Here is a 26485-nt window from a genome sequence, read left to right on the forward strand (position 1 = left end):
TTAAAAATATAATATGCCAAGCAGAAGATCATTCTGAAACGAAACCTTACAAAATATAAGTTTGCTACAAGACAGGCGACTGGAAACACATGTTTGAAAGAATCTATAATGAATATTAAAAGGTAGCATTGGTTGTCGAGTGCCAATGTAGTGAGATGGTACAAGTAAAATCATCGATGGATAAATAGATAAATTGAAATACCTCCTTTTCTCCATATCAAATTTAGTTTTTAAGTACAGGTTTCTGCCATTTCAATAGGGAAAACCCTATGAATGCCAGAATAGAGAAGAATATCAAGATAGAAAGTAATCGCGGCAGGATGGCCCTCATATTAACAGTAATCCAGTTTGAAAGGTTTGCACCTTCAGCTGTTGTCTGCATTATAAAAGCACCCAACGCCCAGTCTAGTGAAACTTGTCCCACTTGGTTTGCAAATACAACCCTGAACGCAGAAGGAGAGACTTAATTCATGGTTAGAATCATAAATCTATAATAAGTTGTATTCCTTTTTATTTTATCAACAATTGGATGCTGGATGCGGTAGCCAATGCAAGAGATCTAGCGTTGAAGTTCCTTTCTGTGTGGATATCACTTCAACATTTGCAAAAAAGGAAATGTAATAAATGAGTTTTGTTCTACAGTCAAGCCTACAAGGTGGAAGTTAAAACTAAAGTTGATTTCTTAAGACTTTGGTAGCCCTTCCGCGGGGATTAGAATTTTTTGTGTTGATCGTGTTCATCCTTAATGTACTTAGTCTAACTCAGAGTATTCATCGATTAAGTTCGACTAGGATCAAGTCTCCCATATGCTTTGATGTTTCCATCTCATGAGCTTTGAAGGCAAATTAGGTTCTAAAAGCAGGCATCTCATTCAAATTTCACATGGTTAAATGGTTCTTTTCTTATTGGTACAAAAATTTTTATTTAAGAGATGTGATGGTTGGTGTGGAGGGATTCCAAAAAATGGGGGCGTTGTTGAGATAAACATGATAGTGAAAGATAAACCCCCATTAAAAGAAAAAATAAGGGGTCATTTCATATCAATTTTTTTTCTATTTTGCGTTTTGTTTTTGTTGTGATTTGAAACAAAACATGTTTGACTATTTAATTAAAATATAATTATCTTTATAGTACTCAGAACACTTTAAAGTTATTTTGAATGCTTTTAAAAAAAAAATTTATTTTTAAAAATAAAAAAAATAAATTATGCCAAAAAACACACCAAACAAATATATTCTTAAAAAAGAAAATATAAAAACAAAAACAAAAAACAAAAACAAAAACAAAAAAAAATAAAATTGATCCTAAACAAGACCTAAGAATGAAGTTCCTCCTGTACTAGCAATGGCCCTTACTCATTAGCTTAAACTTTTGTTGATAGTTTCCATCCATTAGTTTAATATGCTTTAACTCCTAAAAAAATCATATTTTTACATCCAACATAAAAGCATTACCCGCTGTCATTCATGGCAATGCCAAGACTGTCATGTAACAGGGCCACAATATAGGCTGAAGAGAAACAGTACCGCAACAAATCCTCCTCCTCTATGGCATGATACTTTCTCCTCAGTTTTGACCAATCTTCTTCACAGAATTGTTCTCCAGCCAGCGTCAAATCAGAAAGATATGATGAAGGACCCAATCCAAAGAACTATGAAGTAAAAAAAAAAGAAAAGAAAAGAAAAAAAAAAAAACGATGTAAGCTTCTAGGAAAATAAATCCCAGGGAGAGGTTGGTTTCAGTTAAAAAACGTCACAAACCATTTCAAGAAATAGGATTTCAACAACAGAGTAAAGTAGCAACGGTAAAATATTATTGAAAATAATTCATAGCAGTAAGTTAGTGAAAAATTCATTAAAACGTTTATAAGAACAAATGATCACAGAAAGAAACATATGCAAACCTTTGATGTATGGAAGAAATTCTCTGTTGCTATGAGTTTCCCTTGAAGCTTCGGAACAAAAGTTGAACCGATGTGGCAGTTCTTATATGAGCATCTATCTGCAAATGAGGGAAACTACTATATGTTTTAGCCATTCCGAAAAGAAGGACAAAAATATTATATCTTTTAACAACCAATTTACAGCTAAAATAAATGAAAAACAAAGAATGAATAACCCCAAATGCAAATTATATAGATTAAAAGCTGAAAAGAGCAAATAAAAATACATCTACTATTTCAAAGTCAAGGAACATGATATATACAATCATTCTAAAGCTGAAAATCATGCTACAACTAAAAATCAAATTGTCTCAAAATTGATCAAATTCAATAAAAAAATCAAGCCAATTTTTAAAATTCGAGAATAAAAAAGGAATGATAAGAGATCACAACAGAAGTTTACAGCAAGAGGCTAAAGAACCACAACAGGATCAAGCGTGGAAAAATGTAAAAGGATCGCTATGAAAGTTGTTACAAGAGTGTATCAAACAAGATCACGAAGGCTATATATGTTGGACAAGGCCAAGACTGCATCAACCTGCTCAGCTAAAAAATTACAATCTTAATAAACTAACTGTTCAATTAAAATTTGCCAAGCAAACCTGAACAGAATTCTTGCACTAACCACAATTCTTCACTTGTAGACCTAACTTATCATTTTATAAAATATTTTTGGTGTTCAACATTAGTAACAAACATAATTTTATCTAAAAAAAAATCCTTTAAATAATAAGAATAGCGTTAAAGTTTTGAGAACTATACAAATGGCGTTGAATGAAATCTGAAGGAGGTAAAGAAGAAACAAAAATTTAAAACGTAGTTGACAGTTAATAATTTAAAGTCAAATGAAAACTAGCAAAGACTAGATAATATCATAAATTTCAAAGATTTTACCTTGTAAGCATGCATCCCAATCATTGAAACAATTTACCTATATTTTTCTAGCAATTAATTTTTTTAATAATAACAAATGTAGAAAATCCAGAAAATCTCCAATTTATATCTTTAGTAAACTTATAATCATCATTATTAAGGAAAATTTTCAACTAATATTTTCATGCAAATCATGCAAAATGAATAATATAATTTAGGAAGAATTACAAAATATAAATTCATGCAAATCATGCAAAATGAATAATATAATTTAAGAAGAATTACATAAATATAAATCAATTCCTATGCATTTATATATCTAACACCTAACTTCAATTTTTGCATACTTACCAATTACCTATATGCATGAAAAGTTGTATTTCACCTTTTAAAAGTTAAAATGACGGTATTCTTTATTTAATACGAAAGATTTGAATGGCATAAATGTTAAAAACAAATTTTAGGTCTTAGATATGTAAATACATAGGAATTGGGTGGTATGCATGTAAACCCCTTAAATTTAATAAGACGATACATGCGCTGATAATGATAAAATGCTTCATAATGAATACACTATACCTAACTCCTATGGTGAACATGATGAATAAACCTTCGAATTAGTGTTTATTAGGTATCACTATTTTGATAACCAAGAAAAAAATCACATAATTATGATGCATTTATCATATTGGCAAAACCTTTAAAAAAAGTTACTAACCTAAACAACCAAAGCTTTAGCATAATAACTTTCATGTTTTTTCGCAGAAAAACATTTAAAAATTTCTTTTGAAATATTGATGCAACTTGAGATTCTTCATAAACTTTTTTTTATATAGTTGTAGCTAAAAAAATTATGAAAAAAAAAAAACCAAATCAATAACAGGTAGATTTATACATCAAAAGAAAATGTGCTCATGGGTTGCTCATTTTCCATAAGCTTAGGTACATAAATGATCTTATATTCAAATTTTAACTCATTTAACTATATGCTCACATTCAGGAACACATAAAAGAAGTATGGATTTTTAATCAATAAAAGGAGACGCAAAACCATATCATAATCATAAAACTTCTTCGACGTCAACTTCATCATCAAAAGATTATTTCAAAATAACAATTTCCTTGATAATAACAAATTAATATATGATTTTTGTATTGGTGTGTGTTTCACAAACTTAAGAGGAATCGCAAGTGACATTTTATAGGGATCAAAAGCCCAGGACATCACAAAATTCTCAGCCACAAGATTTAAAATCTCACTGTTAAACACTTGCTTAGAACCTATTTAAAAAAATGATTTTGTTATATAACAAAGGGTGCATAATTTATCTATGAAGGAACCGAAGTAGGCATTTGATGGTTTAACGAAGACTTACCTAATTAGTTGATATCCTAACCCTTAAAGACTAATAGCAAAATAAAATATTAATTAATCGTTGAGCAACCAAGAAAACTTTAATAACACCATAAGAGTGCACAACAAAATTTCAATATTGAGCAACCAAAAAAAGTTGATAATACGATAATAGTGCATCAAGTAATAAACACTAAATTGAATGCAAAAGTAAAACCGGAATAAATATTAGGAAGGGAAAAAGCGGACTTGTTAGCATTTCACCAAAGGGACATTTAGTGCCACAAAAAAATAAAAAAACTTGCTCAAACAACTTTGCTCTCAAGGTTATTTTAGCTTGTTTAATTAGACATGTGAAAAAGGTTTTATATGATTTAGGAAGTGTTAGATATGAATGAATTGATCTGCAGAATGGCCTCCTTAACCATTTATATTTGCTAAGAGGCTCAGTTGGTCTTTCAACAAACAGCCAAATGAGATCACTTGATAGCTGCTTAGTGATTTATTAAATCACTAATTTGATGTTCGAATTTGTTTATTCCAATTCAATTGTAAAAGGATAAGTACAAGTTAAAAATGAAGGATTCATTGAATAAATCATTACACAATTTGACTTGTCTCTTTTTCATAACTATTTGATTCTATTAAGTGAGCTACGATATAAATAGGTTTATGTTCAATTATTGCTTTAATATCTCAATCATACGCACAATTACAAGATTATATTTCTCAATCGTTATGATATGATGTAAATGTTGACCTCATTTTGAGGTCATTTCTCCTCTACTTAGATTATAGGATCTAGCTCTAAGGCTTCCTATCGACTATCTTAGAGTACTAGAGCTGGGACCCATCCCTTTTTAGAAATTCGAACCACTTTCCGTTTCTCTTGCGATGTCTCGCCTGGGTGGTCTCAAACATCATCTTTTGGTCGAGTGGTTAAGGACCAACATGTGGGAAATCAAAGAGAAGTTCTTAATAGGATCTCAAGCCCTAGGGAAACCCCTTTATGGCTTTATCAACGCACTCACACACACAAAATACACAACATCCACTAAGTTGCGCAAAGTCAGACTAAAATTGAACTTAAATGTGAACTTGTCCAGGCGACCTCTAATGACGAAATAGACTGGGTCGGCGTGTCCGAGACGTCAATTTTAGCTAGGGAGGACACTCATATTGTCATAATTCCGCACACATGCAAATCGCACGCAAATCGATAAATATATCAAAATGACACCGGATGACGAAACGAACCGCGCCGGCGCTCCCGAAATGTCGAAATTACCTAGAAAAGACATCTAATTTGCTATGATTTCATGCACAAGCGAAAACGCACAAATCAAGATTTTCAAATATTACCATAATAATATAAATAATAATAATAATAATAAAAAGACCCTACTTAATCCCACTCACGCACGCAGACTCGCAGCCCAGGTACACTCCTCTGTCACGCACGGCCTAACAGACCCCGATCCCTCTTCTCGCTCGGTCCTGCAGCACGATCGCCTTCTCCTCTCCCGCGATCGGCTTCACCTGAGCAGAACCCTAACTAGCACGTCTCCTGGTTCGATCGTGAGCTCCCCATCGTTCGACTCTTCCTCTTCTTCGCAGGCCGCTCGACCGAGCGGCTATCCAACGACGACACTTCACCTGGCCGACCCTTCGTCTTCTTCAGGCCTACTTCTCTTTCCCCCTAAATGCTTCTCCTCCTCTCCCCCCATCCTATTCGGCCACCATTAGGGCTAGTAGGTGGTTGCTCCTCTCTCTTTTGGTTATAAAACCCTACCTTGGGGAGGTCTTTGGGGGTGACCGAAAATTCAAAAGGAGGGTGGAGGTGCTGCCAAAATCTTAGCTTGCGTGAATTTCCTGCTCAGTTGCATGGCATTACTCCTTGGCTGCCGACATTCTTTCTGGACTGCTCAATATTTTTGCTTGATTGACTCGATATTCCCGTGTGATTGCATATTTAGCTACCGAGGTATTACATTCTTGTTGGTTTGCTCGTTTGCTTGCCCGACTGTCCTTGATTTGGTCTTAATAATTCTCTTGACTAAAAAAAAAAAGGAGAGAAAATATATTATAAGATGCATGATTTATTATGTGATCTGACAATCTATTCCTTCAGAAGAATATTTCATATTCGTGGGAGATTATATTTTATCTTTTAAATTTTCTAAAGCTATTCAACATTTTTTTGTTGAAACTGGAAACCCAGAAATATCGAGTATCATCAAAGATATTGAAAACCTGCATTCATTTTTTTTAGTGGAAGAAATGATCAAGGATTTTCTGAAATGCTTACACTGAAATTTTAAAAGGCATCTTTAAAAGGCATCAAGAAGCATTCGTTTGTAGTTCATACACTCTCCATATAAAAAAAAGAATGTCTGAGGATATTAAAAGTTTGAAACATCTTTGATTTTGAATCTTACAGCAAATCTCACTTGAATGTCAAGATCATTAAGCAATTTTTATCATTTACGGTTCATAATCTATAAAAATGTGGCTAGGGGAATTATGCTCTGATGATTTCTTGTCTGGCCATGTTGATCTTTCTAATCCGCGGCGTTTGGTATTGCATTTTTGATATTTGAAAACATCTTTGACATTTGAATCTTACTGCAAATCTCACTTGAATGTCAAGATCATAATCTATAAAAATGTGGCTGGCGATGTTGATTTTTCTAATCCGCGGCGTTTGGTATTGCATTTTTGATATTTGAAAACATCTTTGATATTTGAATCTTACTGCAAATCTCACTTGAATGTCAAGATCATTAAGCAGTTTTTTATCATTTACGGTTCATAATCTAGAAAAATGTGGCTGGCGGAATTATGCTCTGATGATTTCTTGTCTGGCGATGTTGATCTTTCTAATCCGCGGCGTTTGGTATTGCATTTTTGATATTTGAAAACATCTTTGATATTTGAATCTTACTGCAAATCTCACTTGCTTGCTATCTAGAAAAATGTGGCTGGCGGAATTATGCTCTGATGATTTCTTGTCTGGCGATGTTGATCTTTCTAATCCGCGGCGTTTGGTATTGCATTTTTGATATTTGAAAACATCTTTGATATTTGAATCTTACTGCAAATCTCACTTGAATGTCAAGATCATTAAGCAGTTTTTTATCATTTACGGTTCATAATCTAGAAAAATGTGGCTGGCGGAATTATGCTCTGATGATTTCTTGTCTGGCGATGTTTATGCACACCTGAGCTGCAATTTTATATATATGCCACGTTGCCTATATCGTTGTCTATATTTGAGAGGTGTATTCCACTTTGTTAAGTCAAAATAAGAGTACTTTTGATGCAAGCTAAAGACTTGGGTGGTGTCCATGTGAGCATTAGTCATATAAATACAGAAGAATCAAGTTGTATGCGTGTAAATTCCCGTGCTTTCCTTATAAAAGCTTGAGAGTTTTGAATATTTGAGACTTTGGGTGTTTTATTTGCAAAATATGAAATATTTGGGTGGGGTATTTGCAAAATCTGAAACATTTGGGTGACATATTTGCAAAATCTGAAATATTTGAGTGGTGTATTTGTAAAATCTGAAACAGTTGGGTGACATATTTGCAAAATCTGAAATATTTGGGTGGCACATTTGCAAAATCCAAAACATTTGGGTGGCACATTTGCAAAATCTAAAATATTTAAGTGGCGTATTCGCAAAATCTGAAACATTTAAGAGCTTTCCTTTGGTCTCTACTTGCTCCTTAGTTGAATAATTTTAAAGCATGATAGTTTACATTTTGGCAAGCTTGAAAAGTTGCAATGCTTCACTTTCACAAAAATCAGAAAGTTTATATGTTATATTTGCAAATGATTGGAAAATTTTGGGAGCCTTGCTTTTGAAAATCTGAAAGTTCTATGTATATTATTTGCAAAATCTGAAAGTTGTAGGTGTGTCTTTTACAAAAATCTGAAAACTATAGTTTTGTTACTTGCAAAAATCCGAAAGCTTTGATGCCTTACTTTTACGAATATCTAAAAGTATCTATGTTCTATTTGGGAAGTTTGGTCCCTTAAATATGAAATGTTGCGCATGCGTGGTATGGTGGTGGCCATTTTTTTTTACTTGTTTGCTTTTCCTTTCTTAAGTTATGGAAGAGACGCCTATGAAATGTTATGTGATATCCACTATTGTTGGCTTGGAATAGGTTCAAGAGCTTTTCTTCGCTCCCCAACTTGCTGATTTTTGGAAGAAATACAAGTTTGCTTTTGGAGGGGTTCAAAGGCTATTGAATTCCTATTTGTTTGCAGTATTTGACATCGAAGCTTTATCTTTTATACTTACGAGAAACAAATTCATTTCAATGGCTTCCTCCATTAGTTATGCAATGAATTTTAATGTTTGCCCTTCAATCATATTTCATATGAGTGCACTTGGGAAACTCAATCACGTCTTTTGTAGTTCGATATGGATAAGCTTTGGAAACATATATGTTATGCTACATTTGATCAATAGTAAGTGTTGGTACTGCACCTGTTAGAGCTTATGCGTGGATTCATGTTGAACTTGGGCTAATTTGGAAGCGATTGATACAAGATTTTGAAACACTTTGGTGCTGCTTTGGAGCAGCATTTGAGCATTGTTTTGAAGCATGATTAGGCTGCACTTGAGGCCCTCTTTAGTGAGGTTTAAATTGCATTTTGAAGCTTTATTCGTTAAAGTTTAAGTTGCATTTTGAGACCTTATTCGTTAAGGTTTAAGTTGCATTTTGAGGCTTTTATACATCGATTTGGATATTTTTAAGTGTTAAATTTTTTAGGCATTTACGCACATTTTTTGGGGGTTAATTTGATTTTTGTTTTGAAAGAATTTAAACGCCTTTAGGCCGATTCACTTGGGATTTTGCCCCTTGCTTAGTTGATTTGATTTTTAGAAGTGGGTTGGCCTCCCTTTTTTTGTTGATTTTTTTACAACATTTATAACGGTTAAGTTAAAAATGAAATTTCCGATTTAATTATTTTCATGATTGATTTACGGCCTTAAAATAAAAAAATGAAGGGAATAAAAAAAATTGATACTTAGTCTGTTGAGATGATTGAAACCTAAAAGGGAAATAGGGTAACCATTCACTATTTCTTTTACATAAGAAGGATAAAATTATAATTGTGAGAATTATTGAGATATGGGAGAAAATAAGAAATTAAATGATTCAAGAGTTAGAGACATGAATTGAGAGATAAATAGACTATCAATTAGAACCCTTAAACATTGGATAAACTTAAGTTCAATTATTTTAATTATGATTGAAGCACATTTCACGAACATTTTTGCCAAAATTATAGGTTTACCTTCTAGGTCTTAAGAGCCTGATAGAGAACTAAGTTTGATCTAAAGATGTTCGAGGAGTAGTTGGAAAACAGTTAATTGAAGATAAATACTTTAAAACACTTCAAGTTTAAGTTAAAGTGTAGGCCTCCTAGATTTTAGGTGCACACCCTATGTGAGACTTCATCTACCTAATTTTCAAATAGGCACTGAAACTTGGCACGACTCTAATTCACAAGTTAGTTAAAGCAATAGACAGGGTATGCACTAGGTTGTGGTTAATAACTGATTTAATTAAATCAAATAATAAAATTTTCTTTATAACTTGACCTAAAATGAAACCCAATGCTCCGGGATTTGAGCTTGAGCTTTACACTCAAATCCTCCTGGCAATTGGGAACATCCCCAATGTCACATATAAATCTACCACCCTTTTCTACCCCCCTTGGTCCTTTATATGTGACATTGTGTTTTGTTTTATTTGTTTTTCTTTTTCCTATAATTTATTACGAATTTTTGTGGGTCGATTTCAGTTTTCCTCAGAGTTTTCCATGTGCTGCTTCATCATTTATTCTGTTGTACATAAACACATGTTTGTCCTGCTAGTTGAATTTCTCTACTATACTGTTACATACGACGTTGATTCCATTCACAGGTGCAGCAATAACAAGAAAAATCAGATACCCAAAATTTATAATACATTTATAGCACTTTACTGCATTTTCTTATACTGCTTTTATTTACAACACTTTATACTGTTTTCATTTACTGTTCTTCCTTATAACATAATTTGTTTATGTATGCTTTAAATTAACTACAAAACCTTTTGGATATAGCCTGGTTTAGGAGATATACAACAGTAAGTCACCAAATAACAATACTGCACATTCATATATAAGACACTAAACTCGAAACTACAACTACATGGGACATGGAGCAAGTCTTCGTGGGCAGCACGACCAGGATGTAGCAGACGGAGGATGACGATCTACAACAGTACAATATGTCTACGACAACTAAACATTTTTCTTAGTTTAAATAACCCATAAAACTTCGAGGTAGTTTGCTTAACACAACGTGAATCATCACATATTATTTTTAGACTTTTGCACAACCCTGTTGTGCAATTACAAGTCCTAACAGTTTTAGGATTCCGATGTTACCGTACGGTACAGTGTAAATCCTCCTATCTTTCTAGGCTATTTGCACGATCAGATATCGTGTGAATGTAAGTCCTAAATTTTAAAATAAATTACAGGATTAAACATTAAATAACATTATTTCAAAGACAAAGCCAAACAAAAGTATAGTTAGGAAATCACCAGAGTTTCCCTTAGATCTGTAATATCCCCCACTCTTCATTCCTTTGGATTCCTTAAAATAATTGTTCCTATTTGAGCCACTCTCATTTGATTTTCCCGTGTGGGAACCTAAACTTTGAAACCTGGAAGGCAAAACCATTGATCTTAATCAAGAGTTTTATTAAGTGAACCCGGTCATTTAAGATGTAATTAACTATAGGAGCTTGCCTCTATAGGGAACTTGAAACCCAGGTAAAATAAACCCTATCTAATCTTTATATTAGATAGGAGAACTTGTCGGTCACACATAAAAAGGATTAGCAGACCAAACGGATGTCATAAACTATTTAGTTTATATGGTTGAGCTTACTGTCAAGTGGTATGCTCATCCTTTGGGATAGTGTATTACTTGTGGTATCGCGCTCAGCCATCCAAAATATTCAAAAAGTGAGACTCGTTTGGTCTCATCTATTTTTAAATTAAAATGTTACTTTCAAAAATCATATTTACATCAAAACTATTTTCATATTTTACAAAAATCATTCCTTTTCAAAAATAGCGGCCGACAGTAAAGATTAGATTAAATCAGTACTAGATAAAATACATAAATAATCAAATTTAATAAGATTTTAAAGCTCATCACATTCAAAATGGGATGCAGCTCAATTAAAAAAAAATAGATGTGCTTAAATAGCGTAAAATATGAATCATAACCAAGTAAAAGTTTACAAATACAGAAAATCAGCAGCAGTGATTGCCGATTAAACTCTAAGGAGCATAACTGATACCTTTTTCCTTCCGTAATAACATCAATGCAGCCAATCGACATTCAGAAAAGTTGCCAAATGCATGAGGGAGCCTGTTGTAATCTATGTTCGCATTAAGTGCATAAGCATTGAGCTTTGGTTGTTCCGCACCAAACCAATAACCTTTCGGAGTACAAGGATCAATATATACACCCTCAAAATAAGCTTCTGCAGACGCTTTATAGTCTCTTGAACTAGGCAGTCGGTGCAAATATTCATACGCTGTGTTCTGCCCAAGATGAAGGAAGCTGTGGCTGTAGAGATTATATGTGACCTCCCTACACCCTTAGGTAGCTATCTATTCAAGATAAATAAAATTAAACTGAACTAATTTAATTGGAAAACAGAAAAACTGATGTAGGCTGAGTTCCTGATTCAAGAAAGGGTTTAGTGTCAATGAATTGATCCTTAACAGTAACTTATTAGTGTAAACTTGATTGATCATAACCTTTCATAAGACTGCAGTTCCAGTCCGGAAAAGAAAAACAAAACAGCCGGAAATTCAGTCCCGCCTCCAACACAATCAAATGTTCCCCAGCAATAAATCAAATCGAACTAAAGGCTAGTGATGATAAGAATAAAAAGTATTTTTTTTTAAGAAGCTCCTTTAAAACATTTTCTGGAAGCAAGAACTGCAGTGCCTTGTAAACTTTCAGCATTCTCTAAAAACCTTTCTACAGGCTACTCGCTTTTCCGGGTGTAGAATTCTGAGTATCAAATTTGAGATTTATTCTTGTTTATTCCTTTACTATTATATTGTATTTCTTTTATTTTGTTGATTGTTGTGTCTTTGGTAAGTTGTAATACTAGAAATTAAATTTGCCCTATTATTTACTTATTATATAAGGAGAAGAGTCCTAATTTGAACATTAAGAAAGAAAAAATATAATTTTCTCCATCTATCTTCATGGTATCAGAGCTAGGTTAGAAACCCTAGATCTCTTTTTTCAGCCACCGGAATCCTCCCTGCAGCCGCCAGCCAGCCCACAGGCCCTCCCCGGTTCCTACTACCTTGTCGGATCTCTCCATACAGCTGCCAGCTTCCCTGCAGAAATTCCCCGCAGGCTTTTGTTGTCCACCAGGCATTTCCTGCAGACGTTCCTGTATGCTTCCCTACAGGCTTCCGCTGTCTTCCACCTGAGCAGCCGCACCCTACAGGCATTCCCTCAGTTGCAAATATTAGCCAACCTTCCAGACGTTCCTCCATGGCTTCCCGCAAGCAAACCAGCTGATCCTTCCTGAGCAAGCAGAGCAACCGCGGGCATTCCTCCTCTCCTACAACATAATCAGCCAAGAAAATTTTCCAACCCTAAACGTGCAAAGGACTTGTTACAAGGTAGGCATGAAGATGACTAACTCTACACTGGAGGTTTGTTTAGAATCAGAGACCAAGAATTCTACTCAAACAACCCGGAATTATCACTTTATCACAAATCATAAACTCATTTGCCATAACTTCCTTCAATGGTCCCAATCCGTATTTAAGTGTATTTCTAGAAAAGTAAAAGAGGAATATCTCAAGAAAGGTGACACAGTTCCTGAATTCACTAATCATAACCATCGCTCATGGAAGATCAAGGATCAAATGATCATATCTTGGTTGATCAATTCTATGACTATAGGGATACGAGAAAATTTCTTGTTTTATAAGGCAACATAGGAGATTTGGGAAACAATATATGAGACTTACTCTGATACCAAAAACACTACAAAATTATTTGATACTGAGATAAAACTGCATGAGCTCTGACAAAAAGAGTTAAGTGTGACTCAATATTTCAACACACCCACAAAATAGTGGTTACAATTAGATATGTATGAGACTAATATATGTAAGTATCCTCAAAGTGCTATATTGTATAAAACAATAGTGGAGAAAAAAAGGATTATCAAGTTAGGTCTAAATAAAAACTTTGATGAGGTCAAAAGAAGAATTATAAGGATTAAGCCTATCCCTACCACTAGGGATGAAGCCAGAAGAAAGGAACATAGGAAGAAGCTCATGATAGCAGGAAGTATGAATTTATCTAGCACTAAAAGCTCTGCCTTGTACGCATACAAATAATTCAATGAGTCAAAGCCAAAAAAAATTTCACCTTGTGTGAAGATTGTAAGAAACTTGATCACATAAAGGACAAGTGCCGGAAAATATATGGAAAACCTGCATATTAGAAACATGGACAAGGGAGGAAAGGCCAAGTTAGCAAGGCCCATGCTCCTATCTCATCCGAAGCTTTAGTCGACCCTAGCCCCTCACCAAGGAACAACTGACGGTATTGAAGAAACTTCTTTTGAGCACAACTAAGCAGCATACCAACTTGATTATGCACCGAGATATCATGTTCTCCTGTCTTGCTAACGATGAAAGATTTCGAGCTTGGTTAATAGTTTCAATGTTTCGGAGTACAAGACTGGAGATATTCACCAACTACCAAAAGTTCATCGACTCCGAAGTTGTTAGACTTGCCGATAAATTTCACTCTATGATTGTTGGGAAAGAAGAAGTGAACTTCTCCAAAGATATTCAACTCTCTTCCGTGTTATATCTTTCTCAATTAGCTTGCAACTTATTTTCAATTAGCAAGCTTACTAATGACTTGAACTGTGTTACTAAATTCCATTCTAAATTTAGTGCATTTTAGGTGGTGGATTCAGGGAAGGTGACAGACAGTACTGCATCAAGGTCTATAGTTGCTCAAGGAAAGCTAATCTCTTAAAACACAAGTGCCTACTCTACTTTTTCTTCTCATGTTCCCAAGTCTCTGGTTCTATTGAAAGTTAAATTTTACTATGACATTGTCATCTAGATCATTCCAATTTTTATTAAGTTGCAAAGTTGTGCCCTCATCTCTTTATTAATAAAAAAGTCAAAATTTTATCAAAGTAAAACCTGTCAATTAACAAAACATATTTGTTATGACTATCATTTGTTCTAGTACGAACCCTCACATCATTTCTCTATTATCCATAGTGACATTTGAGGACCATCAAAATTGAAAACCATCAATAGTGTCAGATGATTTGTCTTCTTTATTGATGAACACATTAAAATCAATCGGACATTCCTCGTGAAAGAAAAATCTGAAACTGCACAAACCTTTCAGTCATTCCATAATATAATTTTCACCAAGTTCTAATCCAAAATTTCATTTCTCAAAACTAATGCAAATGAATACTTTAACTCTATCATTGTATCCTACCTTACAAAAAATCGTATCATCCATGTGAGTTCTTGTGTTGAAAGTTTACAATAAAATGGGATAGCTGAGAGGAAGAATAGACATTTCCTCAATGTATCTAGGTCTATAATGCTTTCTCACAATATCTCAAAAGTTTTCTAGGGAGATGGTATGCTTTCAGCCACCTACCTCATTAATAAAATATCAAGCAGGGTTGCTAGGATTCAAAGCCGCTTAATATTATGATGAAAAATTACCCTCATGTCAAAGTCTTTTCATCCAATATTCCTCTCAAAATATTTGAATGTCTTTTTTGTTCACATTCATCAACCAAACCACACAAATATTGATCCAAAATTCATCAAATGTGCCTTCGTTGGGTATGCTTATAACAAAAATAGATACAATTGTTATTCTTCCAATATAAAAAAAATACTATAACTCCATGGACATTACCTTCTTTGAAAATCAACCCTACTACCCTAAATCTGATATTCAGGGGAGGAGTCTAGGTGAATATTACACTTTGGACACTACTCTAGATACTCACACTGATTTAGAGTAATCACAACATACTCTCCTTCTCTCTAATCATCATGTCTCCAAAGTTCCGTCAGTTGAAAACATCTAACCTGAGATTGACAACAAGGAATTTCGTGTGTATACTATGAGATAAAAATCCACTGATCAGGAAAAAAACAACATGCAACCAAAAGACTGTTCACAGTTAATCCTGAATTCACACATCTATGAAAGTTCAAGAGAGGTGGAATCCAATGGAGAAGACGGGAAAAATTCCACAAATTATCTTATCTCGGATTATGTCGTCTATTGGAAGCTATCAACTTATAAAATCTTTATATCTAATATTGATAGTATGCAAATACCAATATTTTTTCATAAAGTCACTTCAAAGTACAAAAATTAAAAAAGGTGGTTGAAGAAGAGATTCAAGCACTTAATCTAAAAGGCCCATGGACCCTTACAAAGCTTTCTTCAGATAAAATACTCATTGGATTTAAATGGTTGTTTAATGTCAAGTACAAAGCGGATGAGAGCATTGAAAGACTCAAGTCTAGGTTGGTGGCAAAAAAATTCACAGTCTTATGAGATAAGACTATAAAGAGACCTTTGCTCCAGTGATCAAATTAAACACTTTAAGAATTATTCTTTACTTAGCAGTGAATAAAAAAGTGGGAGCTGCATCAACTTGATCTTAAAAATGCATTTCTGAGCAGAGACATTGAGGAAGATATATATATCCAACGAGAATTGGGAAAATAACTCAAATAAACATCAGGTTTGTAAACTAAAAAAGACATTTTATGGCCTCAAACAATCTACAAAGGCTTGGTTTGACAAGTTTGTGAAGACTGAAACCTAATGGGTACATCCACTGTCAAGCAGATCATACACTGTTCATAAAGCATATACAGGGAGGTAATAAAAAAAAATACCCATTGGTTATGTAGATATAATCTTGACATGTGATAACGAAAAATATATTGAGAAAATTAAAGAGGTTCTTGCTACAAAATTTGAAATTAAGGACTAGGAGCAATGAAATACTCTCTAGGCATGGAAGTAGCCGGTCCCAAGATGGAAATTGTGATATCTCAAAGAAATTACAACCTAAACCTATTAAAAAAACAGGAAATTTGTGGTGCAAACATGATGTGACTCCTATGAATTTCAACAAAATTTTTCAGTCAGTGGTAGAAAAGGCACCAATGGAAAAAAAGTAGATATCAGAAATTGACGAATAAGCTTATCTATTTGTCAGACAATATAACTAATTTCATCTACTATGTCAGCATACTGAGTCAACAGATAAATTGTCCAAATGAAGAATATTTGGAGATAGTTTACGGAATATTGGTGTTTCTTAAGAAGACACCTTAGAGAGGATTATTGTTTAAGAAATTTGACTACAAAGAGGTAAAAGTTTACACAAATGCTAGCTGGGCATGAGAACTCACACAGAAAATTCACCCTCAAGTATTGTTCTTATGTCTGAAGAAATCTTGTCACATGGACGAATAAGAAACAAGCAGTAGTCTCTAGAAGAGATGTCCTTTGGAGCGTTCTTGAGAAGAAAGGTGTTGATATGACTTATATTTAAGTCATTAAAGATATGTATACTAGAGCTGTTACTTGTGCTCGAACTGAAGGAGGATTGACCAAATAAATTCCTATTTCTGTTGGATACATCAGGGATCGGCTTTAAGTCCATATTTTTTTGCTTTAGTTATGGATGGTCTTACTGGACATTTACAAGAGGATGTACCTTAGTGAATGTTTTTTTGCTGATGATATCCTTCTCGTGGATAAGACGAGAGAAAAAACCCAGGAAAAACTTGAATTATGGAGGTCTACATTGGAGTCTAAAGGCCTTCATTTGAGTAGAACTAAAACTGAATGCATGGAATATAATTTTAGCAGTATTAGCTCTAATGATTAATGATAGAAGTGTAAATTTGGGAGATCAAATTATTAAAAGGGGTGAGCGATTTAGATAGCTCGGGCCTGTTGTTCAAAGCGATTGTGATATAGATGGGGATGTTAATAGTAGGATTCAAGTTGGTTGGTTGAAATGAAGGAATGCTTCAGGCCTTTTCTGTGATAGAAAAGTACCGCTTAGATTGAAAGGAAAATTTTATAAGAGGGTGGTGAGACCTGCAATGCTCTATGGCGCTAAATGTTGGCCTTTAAAAGAGAAGCATAATACTAAGTTAAGTGTTGTCAAGATGAGAATGATTAGGTGAATGAGTGGATTTACACTTAGAGACAAAATGCGAAATGAATATATCCGGGGCAGGGTTGGTGTAGCTCCAGTGACAGACAAAATTAGAGAGAGTAGTCTTATATGGTTTGGTCACATTAAACTTCGACCATCTGATGATCCGATTAGGAGAGTAGATGTTTTAGATTCGACTTATGTTAAGAAAGGCAGAGGTAGACCTAGGAAGACTTGAGCTTATTGTATTAAAAATGATCTTAATTTATTAGAATTAAATGAAAATATCACACTAAATAGGACGCAATGGAGAAAAAGGATTCATGTAACCGACCTCACGTAGTAGGAATACGGCTTTGTTGTTGTTATGTTTGTTGTATTTTTTGGTATAAATAGGTTTGTTATGTCTAGGGTTTGTTTTTTTCATGAGATTGAGTTGTGAGTCTTAGGTCTAAGGTTTGGGAAAGATTTCCTACCTCTCGAATCATAGAAATTAGGAGAGATTTCCTACCTCTCGAATTGTAGGTGCTTATCATTTGTATTCTTGTGAGTTTGGATTATTGCAATAAAAATTTGTGTTTTTCCTAATTTCTATGGAAAAGCAAGTCGATTTTGAGGTCAGATCGTATCAGGATCCAAAGGTTATTAAATGAATTGGAACACTCCACAGTCAATCCCATAAGGATGTTTTGTGACAACCAAGTCACAATAGTATTGCAAAAAATCATGTGCATCATAGCAGGATCAAGCACATTGAAATTCATACATATTTTCTCTCTAAGAAGGTCAATGGAGGCATTATTCACTTAATCTACATTCCAACTCATCTTCAAGTTGCTGATGTCATCACTAATCTCTACCTCCAGGAAGCTTCACTAGTTTGAATATTAAGCTACGTCTTTACAACACCTATGCCCTAGCTCGAAGGGAAGTGTCAAATTTTGAGTTTCCTATTTTATATTTATTCTCGTTTATTCCTTTCTTGTTATGTTGTATTTCTTTCCTCCTGTTGGTTGTTGTATCTTTGGTAAGTTGTAATGGTAGGAACTAAGCTTGCCTTAGCCTTTAGTTATTATATAAAGATAAGAGTAGTAATTTGATCATCAAGAAATCAGAGAATACAATTTCCTCCAATTTTCTTCAAGAATAATTCAACATATTGAATAAATTCATAAAATAAAATAAAATTGAAAACATTAAAGATTGGGCTAATGCAAGAACTATTTGAATTTTTTTATTAATAAACATCGGTCCCAATGTGTTACATTATTTTAAAACAGCCCAAGCTTTCCCACATTTAATTTCATAAAGAATCCGATAAAAAACCATTCCAAATTCAAGAGTACCATTAAATTGTCAGCAGATTTGAACTTCACATATATCTCCTATTTATATCAACAATAGATTAATAATTATCATAATGAACAATCAATTTTCTATGAATATTACTAAATTAAGTCATATACATGTTAATTAAATGAATGTACATGTTTGATAAGCCTAAACTCAACATGTTAAGTAAAATTACAGACTTTCTAAGTTGAAATCCAGTAACCATTTCAAATGGACTAATTATTGTGAACTTATTAACAAATGTTTTATATTCAAACTAAACCATAAGAAATTAAAAAAAAAAAAACCAAAAAAAAAAAAAAAAAAAAACAATAAGAAATGTCAAATCCTTATCAAATGCATACTATATAATAAAAAATTCAATACATCAGCCAAGCTCATATTGATTACCTCAATCTGTCCATTAATTTACTATTTTTGGATGATAAGCAAGTAAAAATTTTTTAACAAGTCCAGTTCTTTTCTTTTTTCCACCAGTTTTTCCAGAAATAACTCATGAACTTCGTACGCCAATTGTACAATGGTGTTAGGTAATCCATATATTGACCATTTAAATAAAATATATTTTAATACTGAGAGTAGCACCAATAATTTATTATACTAAATAAAATGAATTAATTAGAAAAAAATATACCATACCAAAGAATAATGATTCGTTAAAGTTTACCGTAAGCCTAATAGAAAGCCTATGCTAAAATCTTCCCAAGGTTTATTGTAATACAAAGGTGTAAAAAGCCTAATATTGTTTCTTTAGTTCAAGTAGTCTGATAATTTCAGCATTATGAAAATATGTGTGTCACATCTCCTTACAAGCTGAACCAATAGTACCACCATAAACCATAGTTATAGTCTTATCAACCATAATGTCCCGCAAAACCACCAATATGAAATTCTATGATCAGAAAGCATATAAAAATGAATCAAGAATGTGAAAAATTTCTTGCTTTTAAGAAAATCATTCTTAATCATTAAATCTTTATTAAATATAGATTATTCAGCTCTTAACTCATAATGCATGCTGTTGCATTATTGCAAGCAGCATATCCTCCCTTAATATGTCAAAGGAATAACCTAAATATGCATTGTGTGTAAAAAAAACAATCCCACTTAAAGCAAAAACATGCTTCTCCTCAAATCACAATGTTAAAAGGAAAAATATATATTATTGTAGAAACCCAACCACTTTGCAACTCTATATTTCTTTCTCTTCTTGTGACTTGATAAATTTCAAATCTTGGTGGCATGTAAAGAACAAATTATTTAGACAATAAATAATGTCTCTAATTATTAATATGCACATGGTTTAGAAAATTGTGGATCTATTGTTACAGATGAGGGGAGAAATTATTCACCCTTAATTATCTATTAATGTATTTTATTTATTTCCCCATATCATGATGATTTGAATTTCCTTCTAAACGTAAGAGGGTTAGTTTAAGCTAATATATATATGTATGTATATTGCTTAATGAGAAATCAGTGAGTTTTTTCTCCTAAATTTCTACATAGTATCAAAGACCTAATTCATTCTATTTTGTGTTGGCAGCCCTACTACTCACAACAACACTGCCTGAGCCTTGTTCGCAGCGTACAGAGACCATCATTTGCTCAGTTCGCAGACGCTTCATTTGAGCTCGTCGTTCAACTCTTCCAATTGAAGACACAACCTCATCTCCTCATAGACGGGATTGTAGAGCCTTCGTAAAGAATTTTTACTCAGTCCTTTCTATTCGTAGAAGCCTTTGTACTCTCCGACATCCTCCATCTTCATAAGGAGTTTTACCCTCTGCCAAATTCTCTCTCTGCAGGCCCTCCGACGGAAATCTATAATTGTCTCCATGCTGCTATTTTACGGGCGACCCCCAAACGCAACTTCCCCCTTTTTTAAACGCCGACCGGTTCTACATTCTCTTTCCAATGGAAATCCCAAATTTGCGAGAACATTTTGTGTCAACAACAGGCAAGTTCTTTCACTTGTGGAAATCCTGTGTCGACGACAAACATTTTCCCTCTTGAGTGAATATTCTACGTCAGTGGCAGACAGTTTCATTCTCTAATTGAAATTCTGTGTAAAAAACAGATAGTTTCCCTCTAGTGGAAATACCTGACGAAGCTCTTCCCAACGCTTTATCATTATGAACAAACACAACATGAAAGCCACTTCTTCCTCTTCAGAAGTTACTTCTGAATCTAAACCTAGGATGTTGGGTTCTACAACATCTGAAGTACGTTTTTGAATCACCAATCACAAACTACATGATAATAATTTTCTCTAGTGGTCTCAATCGGTCTTCATGTACATTTGAGGTAAAGGAAAAGATGATTATCTCACTGAGGAAAATCCTACAACATAAAATGTTGATCCTAAACAATGGGCATGAAAGATTGAAGATCACATAGTTATGTCATGATTTGTCAAATCCATGATCATGAAAATTTGAGAAAACTTTCTCCTATACAAAATGACAAAGAAACCTGCGATTCCGCAAGGCGGTAAGGAAAATCTATTCAAGTGTTTACAACACATCTAGTTTGTTTGACTTTGAAACTAGATTACATGAACTGCTATAGGGTGAGTTAAATGTTACTCAATACTCAACACTTTCTCCAAATACTGGCTCCAACTAAATATGTATGAAACTTACATATGGAGGTGCTCACAAAACTCTGCTCTTTACAAAATCTTTAAGTTCCTTATAGGACTCAACATGGAACTAGATCAAATTAGAAGAAGAATCATGAGAATCAAACCTCTTCCCTCAATTCATGAAGCCTTTGCTGAAGTGCGAAGGGAAGAAAGTAGGAAAAAACTCATAGTGATAGGAAATTCTACTATATCAAATGTTGACAATTCAATTTAATACACTCACAAATCATCACAAGACAACAGATCAAAGAGAAACAAACAGTGGTGTGAAAGAAGCTTAGCCATCTGAAGGAAAAGTGTTGGAAAATTTATAGAAAGAGTCTGCTGATTGGAAGCCAAACAAAATCAAAGGTGATGAGAAAAATAAAGCAAACATAGTATCAAAGGAAGACAAGCGTCATGAGCATAGCTCATTTAGGCTTCGTTTGAAAAAGCTGTGAATTTTCATTTGGTGAAGGAGCCTCTTTCGAATGTTTCCAAAAGTTCTATTGCAATAACAAGTTTTCGCCATTTTGAATTGCAGTTGACCTACTCGGTTCGACGGGCATGGCTTTTGAAAGGAATTTGTTGGATGGAAGCACTTCTTCAAATGAAGCCATAGTAAGGAACAACTTGAAGCTGTCCAAAAGCTTGTGGGATAATATTATGAGGCTTCTACCACATCAAGATAGTCTTCTATTTGTCTTGTTATACTAAACAGAAAGAATCAACCTTCAATAGCAAACTTTGGAGCATCTGATGGCACGACATGTGATATCATTGCTTTCCAAACCTTCCATTCTTGCAAGCATCATGCAGCAGTTAGAATTGCAGATGACCCTTTTCATTTGTGGAAGGAAGAGGAAGTGTTAAACTTACAAAAGACCTTATTCTTCAATTTATCTTTTATGTTCATAAACTTAACTGAAATTTGTTACCTATAGTAAACTTGTGACATGAACTTTGTTACTAAATTTTTTTCTTAATTTATGTGAATTTTGGTCGACCGACTCAGGAAAGGTGATTGACAGTGCTGACATGTACCATGTATTTTATCTACTCACTAGGATTCCAACTTCAAAAGAACTGTGCCTTTGAGTCAAGTCATGCATCAAAGTTTGTTTCTCAAGAGAGTTAAGTTATGTTATGACATTTTCACCTTGGGCATTCTAACCTTTAATATATTGAAAAATTGTATCTTTATTTATTCATCAATAAAAAACCAAATTCTTATAAGAGTTAAACTTGCCAATTTGCTAAACATAATCACAAGTGTACCCAAGTACGAAATAGAAACTAACACATTTCTTTTTCATAGTTCATACCGATATCTGAGGGTCCTTAAAAATAAAAAATATAAATGAGGCTAAGTGAAATGTCACCTTCATTGAAGATCACACCAGAACCACTTGAGCTTTCTCATGAAGAAAAAATCTGAAATTGTTAGCATATTTGAAACATTAGATAACATGATCCTTGCCCAATTCTAGAGCAAAATTCAAATTCTCAAAACCGATAATGTAAAAGACTATTACAACTTCACTCTGAGCACTTTTCTACCTAAAAATGACATAATTCATATATGTTATTGTGTTGACGCACCCCAAAAAAATAATGAGGTTGAGAGAAACAACATACATCTCAAAGTGACACAATCAATTCTATTCACAAACAATGTCACAAACACTTCCAGGAAGATGTAATTCTCACATTCATTTATCTCATAAATAGAATACTCAACAGAATGTTAAATTTTAAAAAACCTTTCAACAACCTCATAAAATCATACCCCGACATTCACTCCACCTCTAATCCACCACCAAAATTTTTTTCTTGCACCGTCTTTGTTCATCTACATTAACCATATCAAACCAATTTTGATACCAGTTTAATCAAATACATTTTTGTTGGCTACTCTTCAAACAAAAAGAATTATAAATGCTACTCTACAAAAACACAAAAAAGTTAGAACTCTATGGATGTCACCTTCTTTGAAAATTAACCATATTATCACAAATCTAACATTTAAGGGGAGAGGTGGAGAGAATATCGAATTTGGGGTATCATTCAGAAATCTCAAGCTCATCTCTTTTATATCTCCGATGAACCCATTCTTATCCTCAATATCAAAAATCAACCTGAAAAATGAACCTACTGCTCCACTAAATCCTACCATAGCTCTCACCAAGAATCAAGAACTTCGTGTGTACACCAGAATAAACCCTAGTGAGCATGTAAGGGACAATATGCAAAATCGAAAATGCAAATCATCAGAACAAACTCATACACCCGAAAGATTCACACTAAAGTTTGGTCTAACATATCATAATTTCAAGAAGGAGCACAAAAATGCACAAAACACTCGATAGAAGACTTTGTTACCTATAAAAAATTATCATCCTCTTACAATCTTTTGTTTAGAACTTGGATAATGTGTAAGTCCCAAATTCAATCCAAGAGGCATTATCTATTCCTACTTGAAAGAAGGATGTGGAACAAAATATTCTTACCCTTGAAAAGAATGGTATATGGATCATAACTCTCTAACCTAGGAAAAGAACTGTAAGTGCATATGAGTGTTCACTGTTAAATACAAAGTGAGAGCATAGAAATGTTCAAGGTTAGACTTGTAGTAAAAGGGTTCAATTACTCCGATGAGATCTCAAGTACCAGAAACATTTGCATAGTGGCGAAACTCGATACAGTATGAATATTACCGGGACTGACGTTTACATTAGCTAGACATTAAAAATGCATTTCTTAATGAGGATATTGAGAAAAAAGTGTATTTGGAGATACCTTCAAAATTAAAGAATAACACAAATAATCAGTTGGTGTGCAAACTAACAAAATCATTGTATGGGTTGAAGCAATCTCCTCATAGGCTGTAAACGAGCTCAGGGTCGGCTCGTGTTCGACTCGTTTAAAATTGACTTGTGTTCGAAATTGGCTCATGAATAGTGTGTTCATGTTCGGCTCTAAATTGGCTTGTTAGAATATAAAATTATTAAAATAATATTTAATTTTTTAATATAAAATAAGCATTTTATGTAAAACTTTTTAAAAGCAAATTTGAGAAAAGTTCAAGATATTTATTAACTAAAAAATATTGATTAACTAAAAAAAAGTTACAAGAGCAAATTGAAGACAATTTTCCTCAATAAAAAAATTAATATTATTTTAAAAAAAATTACAAAATAAGAACCCTAAAATTGCACATTAGAATTTGACAGAATGAGAATAATAAATCCCTGTACATACACTTCACACGGATGCATGCCCTAAAAAATAAACCAATTGATACAGTCCAAAAAAAACTTCAGCGAAAGATGTGTTATCGTTTTGAAAAACAAAAGAAAATGAGCATAGTATTCTTCACAGTCAACCATAAAAAAAAAAAACTGGCCTAGAAGCAATAGTCGAATCACAACACAAAGGATTATATCTGTATGAATCACCTCACAAATGCACAATAGCCGAACTAAGTTTCACAACAAAACCCTTTAATAAGTAACGAAGCAAGAATGAAGCAACGAAGCCAAAACAAAAACCAAGGAAGAATACCGAGCAATCGACTACTTGAGGAGAAATAGAAGAAGCTATTAGAAGATGAACACAAACGAGCAGCAATAGCTCTCGCGATCGAAACCCTAGTTTGAGAGGAGAAGGAGACGACTCGAGAGTCGGTCAAAATGCCGAAAAGAAATTTTCGAGAGTCTCGGCCGAGGGGCTTAGGGTTTTTCAAGCATAAGTTCATATATTTCATATTATATTATTTATATAATTTATATTATATGAATATAATAATAATAAAAATAATATTAATATATTATTATTATTAAAATAATATATGTAATATATTGTTATATAAAAAGTTATATTTATTTATTTTTGAGCCAATTCGAGCCGAACATGAGCGAACAAATGTTAGTTTGTGTTCGGTTCGTTTACATTTCGAGCTTAAAAATTTATTCATGTTCGACTCGTTAGACTTAACGAACGAGCCAAACACGAGCTGTTCACGAACAACGAGCCAAATTGACAGCTCTATCTCCCAAAACATAGTTTGAAAGGTTCACCAAGATTATTCTGGCCAATATATACTATTAGTGTTTGGCTGACCACACTTTGTTTGTGAAATTAAATTAAGAAGGTATGATAGTTATCCTTATTGTATAATGTAGATGTTATTATTCTTACAGACAATGACGTAAGGGAACTTGAAAAAAACAAAAAAAATAATAGCTTCTGAGTTTGAGATCAAAGATCTTGAAATTTACGATATCTCCTGGGAATGGAAGTAGTTAAGCCCAAAGAAGGCATCATCATATCCTAGAGAAAATATATCCTTGACTTATTAAAAGGGGCAGGAATGTTGGGATGCAAACTAACAGATACTTCTATGGATCTCAATCAACAAACATCAAAACGAGATGATACCTAATGAAAAAGGGCAGTATCAGAGATTTATGGGGAAGCTTATTTATCTATCACATACAAGGCGTGACATTTTTTTTTCTATGAGTGTAGTAAGCTAACATATGAAAGATCTAAATGAAGATCATTTAGAAGCGTTCTTTCAAATTCTGAGATACCTAAAAATGACTCCAAGATATGGATTGATATTCAAGAAAACTGTGACATTGAGATTTACACTGATACTAGCTGAGCAGAAAAACTAACTGACAGAAGATCTACCACGAGTTATTGTGCATTTGTAATGAAGAAACTTGATTACTTGAAATAGTCAAAAAGCAAGCTGTGGTGGCAAGCAGTATCGTGCCACGGTCCTAGGAATGTGTGAAGGGACGTGACTAAAGAAACTACTGGTGAAACTTCACATGAAGAATCAAAGCACTATAAAGATGTTCAGTGATAGTCAACTAGCCATCAATATTTCAAAAAATCTAATGCACTACGATCAAATCAAACATATAGAGACTTGCACGCATTTCATCTCTGAGAAAGTCAATTGAGAGGTTGTTCAGCCAAACTGTATCCCAACCTATTATCATATTACTGAA

At 33.6% G+C, this 26485-nt stretch overlaps 1 protein-coding gene across 1 annotated transcript in view; it reads right to left on the reverse strand.

The window, feature by feature from the left end:
* The window catches only part of LOC110019482 (probable apyrase 6), a 70907-nt gene continuing 44422 nt past the window's right edge, over nucleotides 1-26485 (reverse strand). The window contains 6 exon segments of the mRNA XM_020717149.1: nucleotides 1-237; nucleotides 239-443; nucleotides 1455-1651; nucleotides 1904-2001; nucleotides 11549-11844; nucleotides 12499-12875. Coding sequence (XP_020572808.1) covers nucleotides 1-237; nucleotides 239-443; nucleotides 1455-1651; nucleotides 1904-2001; nucleotides 11549-11844; nucleotides 12499-12875 — 1410 coding nt within the window.

Source organism: Phalaenopsis equestris, unplaced genomic scaffold (assembly GCF_001263595.1).
Source record: "Phalaenopsis equestris unplaced genomic scaffold, ASM126359v1 Scaffold000058, whole genome shotgun sequence".
NCBI classification, from domain to species: Eukaryota; Viridiplantae; Streptophyta; class Magnoliopsida; order Asparagales; family Orchidaceae; genus Phalaenopsis; species Phalaenopsis equestris.